Below are 17,346 nucleotides of genomic sequence, written 5' to 3'. Positions count from 1 at the left end.
TCATCTCGTCTTGACGTGATTTGATGCATTCATTTGACAAACAAAAGTACAAGAATTTTTATAAGTTAATTGTTTGACGCCTCCAGACCCATTGTAGGGCTTCGGCAACCTCAAAAAACGATCTTTACACTGACAATTATAGATTGTGTAGATACCATTAAATAATGGTGTAGAGGGTCGGTGAGCTGCTCAAACGAAAACCTGAGAGAAAAGCGGCTGTAACAATTATTGTAAAATATTATGTAAAAAGAAACCAAAAAAACCGAGTAACGCTACAAAGAAACTCTTACACTGATTTTTTTGGTACAATTTTATTCGGGAGTTCAAATGTTCAGCTTCATAGGACACAGCAAAAGATTTGACTTCGGATCTGTTTACCTCGCGTGAAGTGGCGGACGTTTTCAAAGATCTGCCTCTGGTTACTATTCGATCCATTGATGCCTTAAATAATATTTTGCGGATGTCTTACAAATTCATATTAAAACACACACCATGGACTGGATCCAATACAAAGTTGATTGAAATATGACTCCCGTAAAGATAGCAGACGTCCTCTAATGACGCCATTGAACTATGAGCCGGGAGCTTGCATGTCGAAATCGACATGTTCGGCGTGTAATGTCGCCGTTTGTCAAAATGTCAATTACAATTTTAATGTAGCGGAGAAAACAAATAGATGACATTGTTCATTTCTGTATGTTATGCATTGCATTGGGAGGGGTCTCAAAGTTAACATTTAAAAAATATCATATGCATGCGAAATGGAGCCCTCTGCTTCGATGCTTTTTTATGACAATAACGACTGGCTTGCGATTTTGCTTTTTTTTCTAGTTTTTTTCGGGATAATGGCTGTGAAGTTTGGTGCATATCTTTGATTCTGTACTGACGCGAAAACACGCGAGGACCACACGAGAAGCTAATATTATGCCACGGATGGTAAAATTATTTTATGTTATGGAATGAATCTACTGTTCCATAGTGGTGACACTTTCGTTCAAAGTTATCGTGATGCAAGATCGGATCGTACGTACAACAGAATAAACAAATATAATGTTAAACGACCCGTAATGTGATTTGGAAATTAAAATATTTTTTTTATGACTACGTTCGAGGTAAAGTTTGGTAAAAAAAAAATGCTGACAATTTGTTTACACGAATGAGGCATTTATCATACCGTAAAGGGTTGGTGACTCGTATGTGAAAGGCCCTGTTGACCAGATACTATCTGTTCATACGTTTTTGGAAAAGCGTTTTCTTAACGTTTGTGAAGCATTGTCGGCGTTTTAACTGGTAAGTGTACACATTCTAATGATTTCTTTGTATACGAACATATGGCTGGAACTTATTTTTATTTACACAAAGGTGAAACATTATATGAACGATATGTCAAAACGAACTTGCAGAGCGGTCTATATATATATATATGTGCAATGTGGGCAGTGTATGTATTCGGTCATTGATAAACACTGAACGAATTCTAGTATGGTGAATTCTGTCGTGAGAAACAGTGCAGCTGCTCTAGGATGATATGTAAAGCTTTGATAAGACAACAAAGGGTTTTTTGGACGTAAATGAATAGACGAAGAATATTTTTTTTAATGGTGACGTCATTAATGCGTTACCGTCACAGAAACTTGAAAACCGTGAGATTTAATTGTGACCTTGACCCCTAACCTCCGGATTTGATTTGGCAACTAAAGCATGATAAAGCAGGCACTTTATGGGAGTATATCCTTATATATTTACCTCTTTTTGTCATTGCCACTATATTGTACTAAGAAATAAAAAAAAATATGATTTCCATTTGGCATTCATCCTGACTATGAACGCCAACTGAAAGCGGTTCAGTTGGCTACCCCTTCTATAATCGTATTTAATTGTGTTTTTTTTATACTCCATTCGTCAAAACAATACATATAGACCCCATTTTAATCCCCTAAAATAGACCCAAGAATTTTTCTATGGACATAATTAGTTGACAATATTCAAAACATGTTGTATTAACAAGCAATGTATTTGTCGTTACATTAACAGTGAAAATGTTGATCTTCCGAACGGCCTGTCTCGTATTTATCGTTACATTAACAGAGAACATGTTGATCTTCCGAACGGCCTGCCTTGGCTCTGCCTCCTCATCCACTGATCTCCATCTCTATGGGGAAATGGTCGCTTACGGCTATGCTCTGTGGATAGACAAGCACCTAATGTATAACAAGAATCATTCGCCGTGTGGTTTTTCTGGCTTAGAGTTACTTCCCTTGGCTAACTATTCTATTTTGATATAGTGAGATTTACAATTCCTGGACAGCAACATAGGTTAAACGTAAGTGCAGGGTCGACAGTGGATAGAAATCGAGTTCGATATTTTTTGTAATTTCTGTGTTTCCCCTTTTTTTTTGTATTTTTGCTGCCAAGTATCAAAATCTCGGACAACAGTAAAAAATCTTAAGATGGGTTTTATCTTGAATGCATATGTAACTAGAGTAGCGCAGGGCGGAACAATATACGCCCGGCGAATGCCATATAGTGTTATATATTATCTTGCATTAAAACAAGATTTGCATCACATTAAGATTGGCTAGCTAGCATGCTATACATCTCACCTTTCACTGCAAAGTCAATGTTCGGTTTTCCTTAATTTTCGAACAGTTTGAGGAAAACAAGTAATCAAAAGATGAGTCTCCAACTCATTAAACACAACTTTATATCATGATTATAAAGCCTACCAATTTTAAGTTTCAAAGAAATTGATAGAAAACTGTAGAAGGTGATCTCCGGACAAGATTCAAGTATTAGAAATAAACAAAGGGCTGTAACTTCTGCAAAAATAGTCGAATCAAAATGTTTTTTCGAAGAAACATAACTATATATCATGACAAAACGATTTCCAAGTTTCAAAGAAATCGATCGAAAAAAGTAGGAGGAAATCTCTGGACAAAAATCAAATACTGAAATGAACAAAGGGCAATAACTTTTGCAAAAATAATCGAATCAAAATTCTGTTTGTGCAAACACAACAACATATTATGATTATTAAGCCTTCAAAGTTTCAAAGAAACCGGTCGTAAAATGTAGGAGGAGATCGCCGGACAAAAATCAAATGCTGAAATAAAAAAGGGCAATAACTTTTGCAAAAATTGTCAAATCAAAATCTTTTCAGGGAAACACAACAACATAGCATGATAATAAAACCTTACAAGTTTCAAAGAAATCGATAAAAAAATGTAGGAGGAGATCTCTGGACAAAAAAACCCCCAAATACTGAAATAAACAAAAGGAAATAACTTTTGCAAAAATTGTTGAATAAAAATTCTTTTAAGGGAAACACAACAACATATCATGATTATAATGTATACCAAGTTTCAACTGGATCGGTCGAAAAATGTAGGAGGAGATTGCCGGTCAAAAATCAAATACTGAAATTAGCAAGGTCAATTACTTTTGCCAAAATTGTCGAATCAAAGTTCTTTTTGTGCAAACACAACAACATCTCATGATTATAAAGCCTACCAAGTTTAAAATAAATCGATAAAAACTTTATGATATCTCCAGACAACCCCCCCCCCCAAATACTGAAATAAACAAAGGGAAATAACTTTTGCAAAAATTGTCGAATCAAAATTCATTTTATGGAAACACAACTTCATATCATGATTATAATGTATACCACGTTTAAAAGAGATCGGTTGAAAAATGTAGGAGGAGATTGCCGGACAAACAAAAGTTTACGCCGGACGGACGACACCATACCATAGTATACTCCCGTCAAATCTGACGGACGTATTAAAATGACTTAAATATTTCATAAAACATAATGTAGTTAGGGTGTTAATGGTAATACAATATTTTTACCCGGTGGTGCCATTCACCGACGATAACAACGATATATCCGGAATAACAGGAAGTCTGTTCCTTTGTAATACATGTACAACTGATTAGCAGGGACGTATTTACTAACCTCGTTGTACGTGAGGTTCATCTCTTGCTGGAAGTTATACACGCGTGCACTGTTAGGTACAACACTGTTCTTCATTTCGTCCCCGGCAATGATAAATCTGTAATAGAATCGGTAACAAGTAATTAAGGTGGAGATAACTCTTTCATTGTCAACTGTCAACCAAAAAGGGTAACCACCATGCCAGTCAACAACAAAGAGCACGCTGTCAGGAAGAAATACGAACCAGTCATATGGAGACAAACACGTAGCGTTTTAACAATCGTCGATACTACTCTGTATTTAGGTTAATTGTTGCCAACAAGACATAAAGCTAGGCAGAATAAATACTTGACCACACGCATTTAGGAACCATGAACAAAACATTGCAACAACATGTAATAAGAGCCACCAATACGAAGACGAAACAATAATGGGAGTTACAGTCGATGAACACGACAATTTTATTACACAGAGCCGGAGGTAGTTGATACCGTTGATACAAACCATAAAAAAGACTTCAAGGTGGTCGGAAGCATCAACAATGTGAGAATGCAATGATGAGAGTTAAAAACTATCAACTCTTCGAAAATGTGAGTTAAGAACCATCAACACATGTACAGTTACCTGTCGTAGGCGCAGTCGGTAGTGGTGGAAACTGTGGAGTCGGCGTCACTGTCGATGAGCCAGGTGAAGCGTTTGTCAGTTTGTAGGAGGTTTGTGTTATAGTGAGTGTGAGACAGGTAACGACAGTCGGCGTTCAGGTCACCGGCTATGATGGCGTTCTGGTGAGATATAATAAACATTTACTGACACCTCAGAGCACCGAGGATAACCAAACAACAACGCTAAGTGGTGTTAGATGCTGGTTATATGATTGGTGTGATCTCAGTTGGTTGAAATTCTAGTTTTATTCCGTTGAATCAGATGCACCAGGCCCCGGGATCATGAAATAATCTTAGACTTTTAACAGTTTTTGTTTAGCCAATCACATATGACGTCACTTTTCATGGCGTTGCCACTGGCAAAGCCAAAACTTAATACGAAAGATTTGAGTTTGTTTCACGATCCTGGGGCCAGGTCTCTTTGATGTCACATAGAAGTTGGTTTAAAATTGAAGCGCTTTTGACGAAGATTATGACATATGATCTATTATCTGTTCAATTATCTGTCTGTGCATTTAAGTGACGTCATACCTGGACCCCCAAGAGGGCGGTGATGTTTTCATAGGCAGACACCATGTGCTCCAGCTCAGCGGGCGTGTCCGAGGGCTGGGTGTGGAGAACTATGTACACGAAGTTGGACGGCCCTATCAGGATAAAGGATAGTTGCATGGGTGGGTGTGTGATCACAGGGACACGAGAATTTGTTACAGCAGATATGTTACGATCTAAACTAATGTGTTAAGGGTATTTTTAGACTATTTAAGGGTTAAGATCAACTATAGGTAACAAATAAACCCTAAATATGGATTATATTCGAAGGGTGCAAAGCATTTGATCTCGAAAAATCGACCCAATCTGACTTACTCTCATTACAAACACATTTCCAGTTCTAGCGGTTGTACAAAAATGCTTGGTACCGTTTAAAGATGGGTATTATTTCTTAAACAAACTACCTATATTACATTTTACTATCCACGTAAAAAAGTATCACCTTCTTTAAACACGATCTCCGTTTGCTCCAACACACAAGCTGTTTCGATTATTCATGAGCAGGTCACGAACTTATACATTTTCTGGCATTTCATATGTACAGAATTATCGTCGTTTAGGAACATACCATGGGTCATTAAAAAGATATACAAGTAACCTGATGACTAAACTATTTTCTCCACGCAATACAGTTGTTTCCTTTCCGATATAACAAACAATTAGTTATCATGGTGACGGTATACGTTGTTTCCGAGATACAAGTTTCCGGAATAAAAGTCACGTGATTTGGTTGTCACTTGGTATATAAAGTAGGCATGTATACATGAACTTCCGATGTAAAAGTAAGTCATTAGCAAACCAACTTCGTCGAGGTGAAACATTGGTAAAGGATAAGTATCTATCCGGCCCATTTTGGGTCCCGGTCATCCCCGACACTCCAGGAGTTACGCTCACTTTCGCTCTCTGCACCCCTGGAATCATCCTCGACACTCCAGGAGTTACACTCACTTTCGCTCTCTGCACCCCTGGAGTCATCCTCGATATCCAGGGGTTACGCTCACTGTCGCTCTCTACACCCCTGGAATATGCCATAGCAAAATCGAAGGCTCAGTGTGCAGCCCCTTGAAGATGAGACGAGAAGACTAGTTTGATCCTTTGATGTACATCAAAGAATCTCGCGGTCACGTAACGGTAAAAATTGACTGGCTTTGAGGTCGGGCGTCTCCCCTTTGTAATCTTCAAAAGACAGGCATCAGTCTAGCGATTGGTCAGTTCCTTTTACCTGAGACCAAAGACCTAAAAGCTATCTTCGTGCCTTCAGTTTTGCTATGGCATATTCCAGGGGTGCAGAGAGCGAAAGTGAGCGTAACCCCTGGATATCGAGGATGCCCTGGAATATGTCATAGCAAAATTGAAGACTCAATGCGCGCAACCTTACTGATGAGAGACAAGAAGACTAGTTAGATCCTTTGATATTCATCAAAAGAATCTCGCGGTCACGTAACAATAAAAATTGACAGGCTTTGAAGTCGGGCGTCTCTCATTTGTAATCTTCAAAGGACAGGTATCAGTCTAGCGATTGGTCAGTTTCTTTTACCTGAGACCAATCAAACAGCTATCTTCGTGCCGTAAATTTTGCTATTACATATTCACGGGGTGCAGAGAGCGAAAGTGAGCGTAACACCTAGAGTATAGTGGATGGGCCTCGGTTTGTCCTATTGTATTACATGCGCAAACACTACGGTAATAGTTTGACCGAAAGTGAGTTTTTGGGGTACCACAAGGAGTAGGGTAAATCAAAAATATAATTTGCTGTTTACAAAATGAGCTTAAAAACCAAAAAAGTTCCATTTCTATTTTTGGAAATATGTGTAAACTAAACAGGCATATATATATTAAAGAATGAAAAATGACAGAAATCCAATCGTCACTTAAAGATCGTTTATAAAAAAAAAACACATATTCACTACACACTTTCCTTTTGTTTTATACTAATTTATGGCTTCTGGACACATCTCAAACTTGGCAATTTCAAATACTTCTCTATCTTAGGTGAATTAAAAGGTGCAGAACGCCCTTTATATGCTATACGTATATGATAGTAATTGTTAAAATTGTATATCATTTATATCATATATATCATATAATATGTGTTAAGCACCTGTGGCTGAAGAGAGTTCCAGGTCCTGATTTGTTTTCTTTGCCTTCATAGTTAACTTACAAATAAAAAATGGCATTTGCCATCGCAACTACAGTAAAATGATTCGTTTTACATATGAAAATTGATTTGTTGGTAATTTTAAGTCTCCTAGCTTCAAGGAAAGTATCTGTTTTAATCGTTAAAGTTAACCCATTTCATTGTTTCATCAATTGTTGTGCCTATTTCCAATGTTTATGCACTGATTGTACACAAAAGACATTTTGGGATAAGCATATGATGATATTTAAGTTGTGAAAGTTTCATACTTATCCCACAATGCCTTTTTACTTAAAAAAAGGGGAAAGGATAGGTGATGCAATGTTTTAGACATTCTATTTCCCGCATAATAATATTTTGGTCTCTACATGTCAAACAAAATATTACTTTCAGTACAGCATTTGATAGTGCACTCAGATTCCGTGCTACAGTCCCCTGTGGTAGCTATATACTATAGAGGCGACAATGATCGTACTACAGTGCCCTGTGGTAGCTATATACTATAAAGGCCACAAGGATCGTACTACAGTGCCCTGTGGTAGCTATATACTATAAAGGCCACAAGGATCGTACTACAGTCCCTTGTGGTAGCTATATACTATAAAGGCCACAAGGATCGTACTACAGTCCCCTTTGGTAGCTGTATACTATAAAGTCCACAAGGATCGTACTACAGTGCCCTGTGGTAGCTATATACTATAGAACTTTCAGTACAGCATTTGATAGTGCACTCAGATTCCGTGCTACCGTCCCCTGTGGTAGCTATATTCTATAGAGGCGACAAGGATCGTACTACAGTCCCCTGTGGTAGCTATATACTATAGAGACGACAAGGATCGTACTACAGTCTCCTGTGGTAGCTACATGTATATACTATAAGGGAGGCAATGATCGTGCTACCGTCCCCTGTGGTAGCTATATACTCTAGGGGAGGCAAAGATTGTGCTACAGTCACCTGTGTAGTTATATACTGTAGGGGAGGCAAAGATCGTGCTACAATCACCTGTGTAGTTATATGCTCTAGGCGAGGCAAAGATCGTGCTACAGTCCCCTGTGGTAGCTATATACTCTAGGGGAGGCAAATATCGTGCTACCGTCCCCTGTGGTAGCTATATACTCTAGGGGAGGCAAATATCATGCTACTAGTTATATATATACTCTAGGGGAGGCAATGATCGTGCTACAGTCCCCTGTGGTAGCTATATACTCTAGGGGAGGCAAAGATCGTGCTACAATCACCTGTGTAGTTATATACTCTAGGCGAGGCAAATATCATGCTACTAGTTATATATATACTCCAGGGGAGGCAATGATCGTGCTACAGTCCCCTGTGGTAGCTATATAATCTAGGGGAGGGAAATATCGTGCTACTGTCCCCAGTTTTAGTTATATATATATTCTAGGGGAGGCAGTGGTCGTGCTTCAGTCACCTGTGGTAGCGTTATGATATAGTAGTGACAATGATTGTGCTACGGTCCCCTGCGTTAGTTATATATATACTCTAGGGGAGGCAAAGATCGTGCTACAATCACCTGTGGTAGCTATATAATATAGAAGAGACAATGGTCGTGCTACAGACCCCTGTGGTAGCTATATAATATAGTAGAGACAATGATTGTGCTACAGTTCCCTGTGGTAGCTTTATAATATAGTAGAGACAATGATTGTGCTACATTTTTCCTGTGGTTGATAGAAGGAGCAAAGATCATGCTACAAACATACACTCGTACAGATCCTTGTGGTAGCTATACACTTATAAGACAGGAAAAGATAGTGCTACAGTCAACTGTCCACATTGTACAAATATTATTACCGATTACACACAGTACAAATTTTACGACAGTTCATACCGTCCTCATACAACACTCCTCATCCCAGGAATGCCTCAGAGTGGTCTAGAGGAGTAGGCTTTCTAATATTTATCACCCAGCTTCCCCTTTTTGGCATACATGTATCACCTCAGACCCCAGTGGAGCTAGATCTACGCTTTTTAACTAAATGATTTCAAGGTCCCAATGTGTCTTTATGCCTTTTTTTTTTTATTATTCAGCATGGTGGGGTTAAACTGTTGAGATCTCAACTGTTTTCAAGACACGGTGTATAGATTGAACCCCAACGCACATATTGGTGGTGTTGAAGTGAAAATGGTTGGGGTGGGGCACACATTCCATTTACACACAGACTATGCAGTCTATAAAACGCTTTTCATCAATAAAATGATATATTTTAGGAGATAGTTGGTAGACCGTTGATATGAGTAGTAATCAATACTGGTAGCGATAATTACAGGGACTATCCAAAAAACTTCGACAAAAAGTTCAAATTACACACAATAAAGTGGTCAGATTTATTCTGAAACTTGATAATAGATCAAGAGTCACCCATCGGGAATTGGAACAAGTTAATATGTTGGATGTTGGGGGCAGGGTGAAACAGCTCCGTTTTAACCATGTCTTTAATATTCAACATAACAAATGTCCATCCTATATGAAAGAAATTTTTACTAGAACAGAGAAAAAACACTTTACCAGGAACAGTACTTACAAGTTTTGGCAAAAAATGATTTTGAGCAAGAATTTGTCTTCTAAAGGTAATTTTTATTCTACCCCAGTGGATGACTCGAAACTTCTTCTGAAAAATATATGATGTATTACCAAAGTTTTAACTCAAGTACCAATATAATATGTATTTTTATAAATGTTATGGAACATTTTATTACCATCATCCTCAATCTTTATTTTATTAAAAGTCATTTTTATATATGTATTATACCCAAAATTGCTATAATTTGTTAGACAGATAATAGGTTGGTAGGGATTGTCCAACCACCTGTTGTCTGTTCTACACACAAGTACCACAGTATAAATGTATATCTTATATTGTTACTTAATAACTGCAAGAATGACATCATCTTGCTTTATGATATGTACAGTGATACATATAACTGATATTTTAATATTACAAGTGGAAACAACATCATGCATAAGCCCCACATATATATATTATCAGAAGGGAATCATATTTGCTAATGACAACTCCATCTTATACCGTCAAATAAAATAACATCTCATTTTGATGAAATAATATATCATCATCATATTTGACCAATTACAACTTATTCTATTCATATATATATTATTACGAGAAATTATACCATCTTATATTCATATTATAAGGTCAAATCCTTAGGACCTTTTGTTATCTAAGTAATTAAGATCTATACTAGAGGACCCCATTGGAAATAAGCTGCCACCCAGCTTTCATGGGATATCCTAGGTTAAAGCTTAGTCAAACAGATACATTGTAATTATAGTGCTCCAAAATTTGTGATATTAACTTTGATGTGATAAGCTAAATACTGTGATAAATCTGTGATTATTATGCAATTGAAATCTGTGATCTTATGTGATATTTGTACCTGTATCTTGCTTTTACCGAATAAATATTATTATTAGTAGCGGTAGTCGAGAGGGATTAACTGTTATTAGTACTTGACATAGAATTTAACAATAAAGAGTTACCTACCATCTTACTCAACTTGGAATTAGCCAAAATATATCACATTTAATGTTTTATTCTTTCCCATTTTAAAACATAATTTATATGCAATTGTTAAGAACGCGCTCAAATGTCTCCCTTTAAAATGAACGGGAGTTAGTATATTGTTGTATCATTATATTTAATGTTATATACTGCACACCTGCGTAAAAAAGATTTTCATTTAATATACAAACTGTCCGATTTCCCTGGCGTTGCTGGACTTCCAAATTTTATACATAAACCAAATTCTTAAACCTAGGCGGGGCTGATGGGGCTGACGGCGGCACAGTACCTCACTTCCGGTCCAGAATTGGTGATGCTTCACAATGAGTGTTAGGTTAAGGCATTATTAGGCATAAGAGTCGTCTCACAAAAACTAGACAGTTAATATATATAGGATAGACGGCTCTTTATCTAATCTATCCCCCTCTTCTACTCTTTACTCCACACTTTATCCCTTCTACTCTTTTTCCTTTCTGTTCTTCGTCTGCTGGATAACCGATACATCCGGTAGTGAAGTGGACGTAAAACCTATCAATCAATCAATCAATCAATGGCGTTGCTGATGTTGTTGTTTCAAACACGGAAGTGCCCACCTGTGCGCTGATGTGTAATCAAAGCTCCCCTAAACCCCGATTGGCCTTTTAGCTTAGTTTTTATTTTGTCGTTTCAGGTGGTCGTTTTTCTAATTTGAAGTGTATATGAGGGAAACGGAATTACAGTGCGGGAGAAAGATAATGAGTGTGGGTGTGGGAGAGAGAGTGAGTGTGGGAAAGAGAGTGGGAGAGTGAGTGTGGAAAAGAGAGTAAGTGAATGCGGGAGAGAGAAAGAGTGAGTGTTGGGGAGAGAGTGAAGGAGTGTGGGAGAGAGAGTAAGTGGGGTGGGGGAGAGAGTGTGAGTGGGTGTGGGAAAGAGAGTAAGTGGGTGTGGGAGAAAGAGTGGGTGTGTGAAAGAGAGAAAGAGAGTGAGTGAGGGAAAGATAGTGAGTGAGTGAGGGAAATAGAGTTAGTGTGGGAAAGAGAGAGAGTGAGTGAGGGAAAGATAGTGAATGAGTGAGGGAAATATAGTAAAATGAGTATGGGAGAGAGAGAGAGTGAGTGTGGGAAAGAGAGAGAGTGAGTGAGTGAGGGAGAGAGAGTGAGTGTGGGAAAGAGAGAGAGAGTGAGTGAGGGAAAGATAGTGAGTGTGGGAAGGAGAGTGAGTGGGTGTGGGAAAGAGAGTAAGTGAGTGTGGGAGAAAAAGTGAGTGTTGGAAAGAGAGTAAGTGAGTGTGAGAGAGAGAGAGAGAGAGAGAGAGAGAGAGAGAGAGAGAGAGAGAGAGAGAGAGTAAGTGAGAGAGGGAGAGAGAGTGAGTGTAGGAAAGAGAGTTAGTGGGTGTAGGAGAGAGTGAGTGAGTGTGGGAGAAAGTGAGTGTGGGAGAGAGTGAATATGAGAAAGAGAGTAAATGGGTGTGAGTGTGGGAGAGAGAGTTTGAGAGTGGGGACGAGAGGGTGAGGAGCAGGTGAGAGTGGTTGAGATGTAAATATTTGGTGTTGAGCAAGGAGAGGCACTTTAGCTCGTGTATTTCAAAACAAAAGAAAAGGTGTGTTTTTTTAAAGTAAAAAGACGTAGTGGGATAAGTATGAAACTTTCACAAATTAAATTTCATAACATCTATGTCAAGTTGCATGCTTATCACAAAATGCCTTTTATGTACAATCAGCGCATAAACATTGGAAACAGTCACAACAATTGATAAAACAATGAAATGGGTTAACTTTAACGATTAAAACAGATACTTTCCTTGAAGCTAGGAGACTTTAAATTACCAACAAATCAATCCACATATATTAAACGAAATATTTTGCTGCAGTTGTCGTGGCAACTGCCATTTTTTTATTTGTAAGTAAGAAAACAAATCAGGACCTGGAACTCACTTCAGCCACAGGTGCTTAACAAATATTATATAATATACATGATATACAATGTTAACCATTACTATCATATACTTATAGAATATGAAGGGCGTCGCACCTTTTAATTCACTTTAAATAGAGAGGTATTTGAAATTGCCTACTTTTAGATGTGTCCAGAAACAAAAGGAAAGTGTGTAGTGAATATGTATTTTATATAAATGTACTCAAATAAGTAAAATGAAAATTTCAACTCAAAATATAAATAAGAAAGGAAATTATAAAGAAAACAAAACACTTCTCATTTGAAAATTATCTAAAAGCACCCCCTGAGTCAATCCTCTGTTTTTTATAAACGATCTTTAAGTAACGATTGAATTTCTGTCATTTTTCATTCTTTTATATATGCCCGTTTAGTTTACGCATGTTTTCGAAAACAGAAATGGAAATACTTTGGTTTTCAGTTTATTTTGAAAACATCAAATTTATATTTTTGAATTACTCTAACCCTTTTTGTACCTCAGAAAATTCAACTTTTAGCTTAGTTCATTTGAAGAAATTAAGGAAGACAAAATCCGAATAAAACGGGGCCCAAAAAGGGGTCTTATAGACACTCAACCTTTGGACGAAAATAACTGAAACTTCATATTCTGCAAGAAAAGCTTATCTGCTGACTTGCGTACATTAGTGTATCTAATCTAAAGTATCCCGGAAACGACGTATTAGGGAGATATGGACGTTTTATTCCCGCAATGAATACGCTTTCCCGAGGTTGTCATGCGTATAATAAATGTACATTTGTATAGTACCATGTATGTCTTGATCGTCATACTCACGTGAATCAAGAGAATGAAATACAACAGCGTATGGTTCGCGGGAAAACACGTCATAATTATCCGGAAACTGATGTACCTCCTGTACAAACACGTTATTCATTCTGACAAGGAAAAAACAAAAACAAAACATGACTGGATCGATGGAAATACCTACCAGCACCAACCAGATTCGGAACGATAAATAAAAATCAATTATGATTTAAACCTATCCGACACCATTTTTGTGCGAATTAATTCAAAGTCCTAGTGGTACCTGACTTATTTGAATAACATACATTTTTGTGTTTTTTTTTTTTTTTTTTTTTTATGTGACATCGATACTCAGAAGGTATGACGTTGATCTGACGTAGTTATACTTACCGGAAGAGAACGGCGTACGATTCTGTGTAGTGCACGTTACGGCCTAACTTCTTACTCACTACCACGCCGAACGGGTCGTCCCGACTGTCCCTAGGTGACACAGAAAACAACGATTATAAAGATTAACATATGAAAACAAAAAGGCAAAAATATCACTAGTGGTGTATATTGACAGGAAAGCGTTGGAAATAAACGTCGTTTCCGAGTTACAAGTTTCCGGATCAAGCGTCTCATGACTTGGGGGTGGGGGATGGAGGGGTTGGCGGGGGCATGTTCACTTCCGGTATGAAGGTTAACTAACAAAAGGCCAATTTTGTCGAAGTGGTATTGCTGAAATTTCACATTTAGAATGACATCCCATTGACAGGTATTGCTGTAACAGCTGTTAGATTATTGGTGTTTACCGGTAGTAGGCATGTCCCCTATCAAGTAATAAGCGTATCTAAAACCCAGTCGAATCCGCAGAGAAAAAGGTATCTCGAAACCCTTTATAATAACACGAAAATTGATCGACGACTCTCATTGCCAGCAAACATGAAGGCCAATCGGGAACCGTCGGCACTTTCAATAAACGAGAAAATAGTGCCGACGGTTTCCGATTTACGTTAAGGGAAGATATTTTCGGGTCGCCTTCGATATTTTCATTGGCTAAACAAGTATTAGAGGGGTTCCGAACACATGAGTGCATTCATAGAAAAATAATGGCATGGGGTTGCTTTACGACAGGCTTATCAGACGGGGACCTGGAATCATATTAAGAAAAGTAGAAACTGACTTCGTCAATAAAAAACACTTTTATAAGGATTGTATATAGGATAACACATGTATAGGGTAGGCGAATCTATAAGATGACAAATTATTACAAAAACTTACTATCTTAAATACCACCGATAACACCAGGCTTATTGACAGAAGACTGCTGCTGACTTACATGTTGAGAGCCTGGACCAGGTCGTGGATGGCATGGTCCGACCTCACCTCGATGATGGAGATGATATCGTACCGCTGTAAAATCTATATCAGATTTAGTTTGGTTAATGATTATATCTTATCTATTTAAAATGTATAGCTGAACAGTTTTCAAAATCACAATAAACGAACATATTATAAATAAACAAGAAAATTATGTTTCACTGAAAGTGTTTGTGAGGCCAGTTGGTATTTTGACTCATGATGACTTGTGACTAATATCTGACACCAACACGAAGTGAATGAAACGCATGATGACTCTGGTAGGTAGTCCATCATCAGAAAGTGTTTCAGACGTAAGCGAACATGTAGCTGGTCTATCGACAGGTATTTGAGAAAAAGGGTAACTTGCATTTGATATCCGACGAAAGATATTTGATATGCAAGATGACTTGTAGTTGGTCTATCAACAGAGTTATTTTTTTTACTAAGTCTACGGATAATTTGTATTGGCCTATTAACAAGTGTTGAATATCAACAGGGTGTGTTTAAGAAGAAAGGTGATTTGTATTGGCCAATTAACAGAGTGTATTCTTGACGGAAAATGGCCGATATTTGGTCTAGAAACAAGTGTTTAAAACGCAAGATAACTTACATTTGGTATATCAACATAAAGTGTTTGTCGTACAGAATAACTATATTATGTGGTCTTCCATAGAAAAGGGTTTGTCGTTCGTACAGAATAACTATAATATGTGTTCTCCCATAGGAAGTGTTTTTGACTGAGGGTAAATGTTGTAAGATAGCCTTAACCCGAGGGTTGGGGATGGTTGAAAGTTCAGTAAGTCCAGAGTTATTTCCCTTTGTACATAGATGGTAGGATTGTGTGTTTTATTTTACTCTGTCCAATACGACTCAACATTGTACGCCGTGCGCAAGAATCTAAATGGTTGTAACTAATGTATTAGTTATGCTGTGATGCCCTGCTTAGAACATTCTTATGTTCCCGCTGTGAAGTGTCGAGGGCATATCCTGCAATGGTCCAAGCGGCCATGTACGTGCCTTTTTGATGACGCTCAGCGTGCTGTTATTGGAAAGTTTGTTGACACTCAACCACTTTATGTTGAAAGAGGCGATCTTTAAGTTACAAAGCACCACGGTAGCTAGGGACAACAGGAGGACAACCCGGAAACACGTCATCGTCAGCTTCATCTGGCAGAACAATAACAACAACAACAACATGACCTAGTATTGAACTTGTCGTTAACAGTATAAGGATTTGATAATTAACATAGTTATGTTTGAACCCGGTTGATGAAGAATATAATTACAAAGTTTAGACCTATTTGACTTCTTGAAACTAACATCCCTGCATCATCTTACAGTGACTTTCGTAATTCCGTCTTTGCGTATTGTAGAGTTATCTTCTCTTCTCTTGTGAGCAGGTATTGATTGTTACGTCATTGGTTTGTGTGAGAAAATAACGTCGTTTTCTCAAACATTGTTGACGTTACTCTCACAAACAAATGACGTAACAATCAATTCCTGCTCACAAGAGCAGATAACTGTGCAATACGCAAAGACGGAATAGATGTCGACTGCTAATGGACAAACTTACAGCACAAGGTTTCCAACGATTCATGTGCGTTTAGACTACGGACAAATTGTATGGTCACCATCATGATCTCGTGTTGTCAGCATTTATTATTTAGGCATTTCTTCTTTGTAGATAACCCGGTATTTCGGTTTGTCTTATTATCTGTATAAATAGATTAGCTAATTCGGGACACATAGTTTTCTTGGATTTTCTTTAGTTAAAACTGATGCTTGTTGCCAAACGTCCTGAATGTGCATATGAAGGACACAATCACTACATACGTTTTTGATATCACCCATGCTTAAGTTTTATATGTGTTGTTATATCACCTATTCATGTTGTGACATCGGCTATTCAAAGTAAAACGGACCCCAACATACGTACATGTTTTAAAACAAATCAAACAGAAATGTATTACACTTACGTTGACCGGAAGGACGTGTCGAACGTCTTAGCGAGAAATCCGACAGAACCTTATCTTGATCAGTCAGAGAGCTGATGACGTAAACCTGATTACAACATGGAACCTGAGCAGTCGTGATAGCAGTGCATACAATAGTCACGTCTGTTATTGATATTTCTTGACTTTATATTAATAATAATAACAACGGTCACGTTGTCACCAAACTTTGACAAACGTGACGACGTGATTTTACGCACCTTGAAAGTGTCTTTCCTCAGTAATAAAAATCCAGGCTCTCCGCTTATGGTCCTGGCATGTCGTAACTGATTCGTTGCTACTCTCCTTGGCTGCTACTGAATACGCCACATTTACTAATTCGCTACATGTACCTAGCCAGGAGCTTCATTATACGTTAAGACAGAGTTTTCTATCTGAAGCCATCTATCAACTACACGCTTAGCCAGAGTTTTTCACTAAAGACCATAAATCTACGCCTAGTCAGGGTTATCTTTCCGAATACCACCA

General features: G+C 37.8%; 1 protein-coding gene across 1 annotated transcript; it reads right to left on the bottom strand.

Moving 5' to 3' along the window:
* Positions 1-276: 276 nt before the first annotated feature.
* On the bottom strand, positions 277-16,937 carry LOC110449423 (deoxyribonuclease-1-like). Its single transcript, XM_021496282.1, has 9 exons — positions 16,843-16,937; positions 15,884-16,033; positions 14,844-14,926; positions 13,913-14,002; positions 13,553-13,653; positions 5,131-5,243; positions 4,562-4,719; positions 3,959-4,055; positions 277-2,183 (listed from the first exon to the last, which is right to left on the bottom strand). Exons 2-9 carry the CDS (start codon positions 16,031-16,033, stop codon positions 2,133-2,135), a joined length of 843 nt encoding a protein of 280 aa, XP_021351957.1. The 5' UTR covers positions 16,843-16,937; the 3' UTR covers positions 277-2,132.
* Positions 16,938-17,346: the final 409 nt, after the last annotated feature.

This window comes from Mizuhopecten yessoensis, unplaced genomic scaffold (assembly GCF_002113885.1).
Source record: "Mizuhopecten yessoensis strain PY_sf001 unplaced genomic scaffold, ASM211388v2 scaffold4611, whole genome shotgun sequence".
NCBI lineage: Eukaryota > Metazoa > Mollusca > Bivalvia > Pectinida > Pectinidae > Mizuhopecten > Mizuhopecten yessoensis.
Note: the sequence above shows the minus strand (reverse complement) of the source record. Positions and strands in the feature narration are given on the sequence as shown.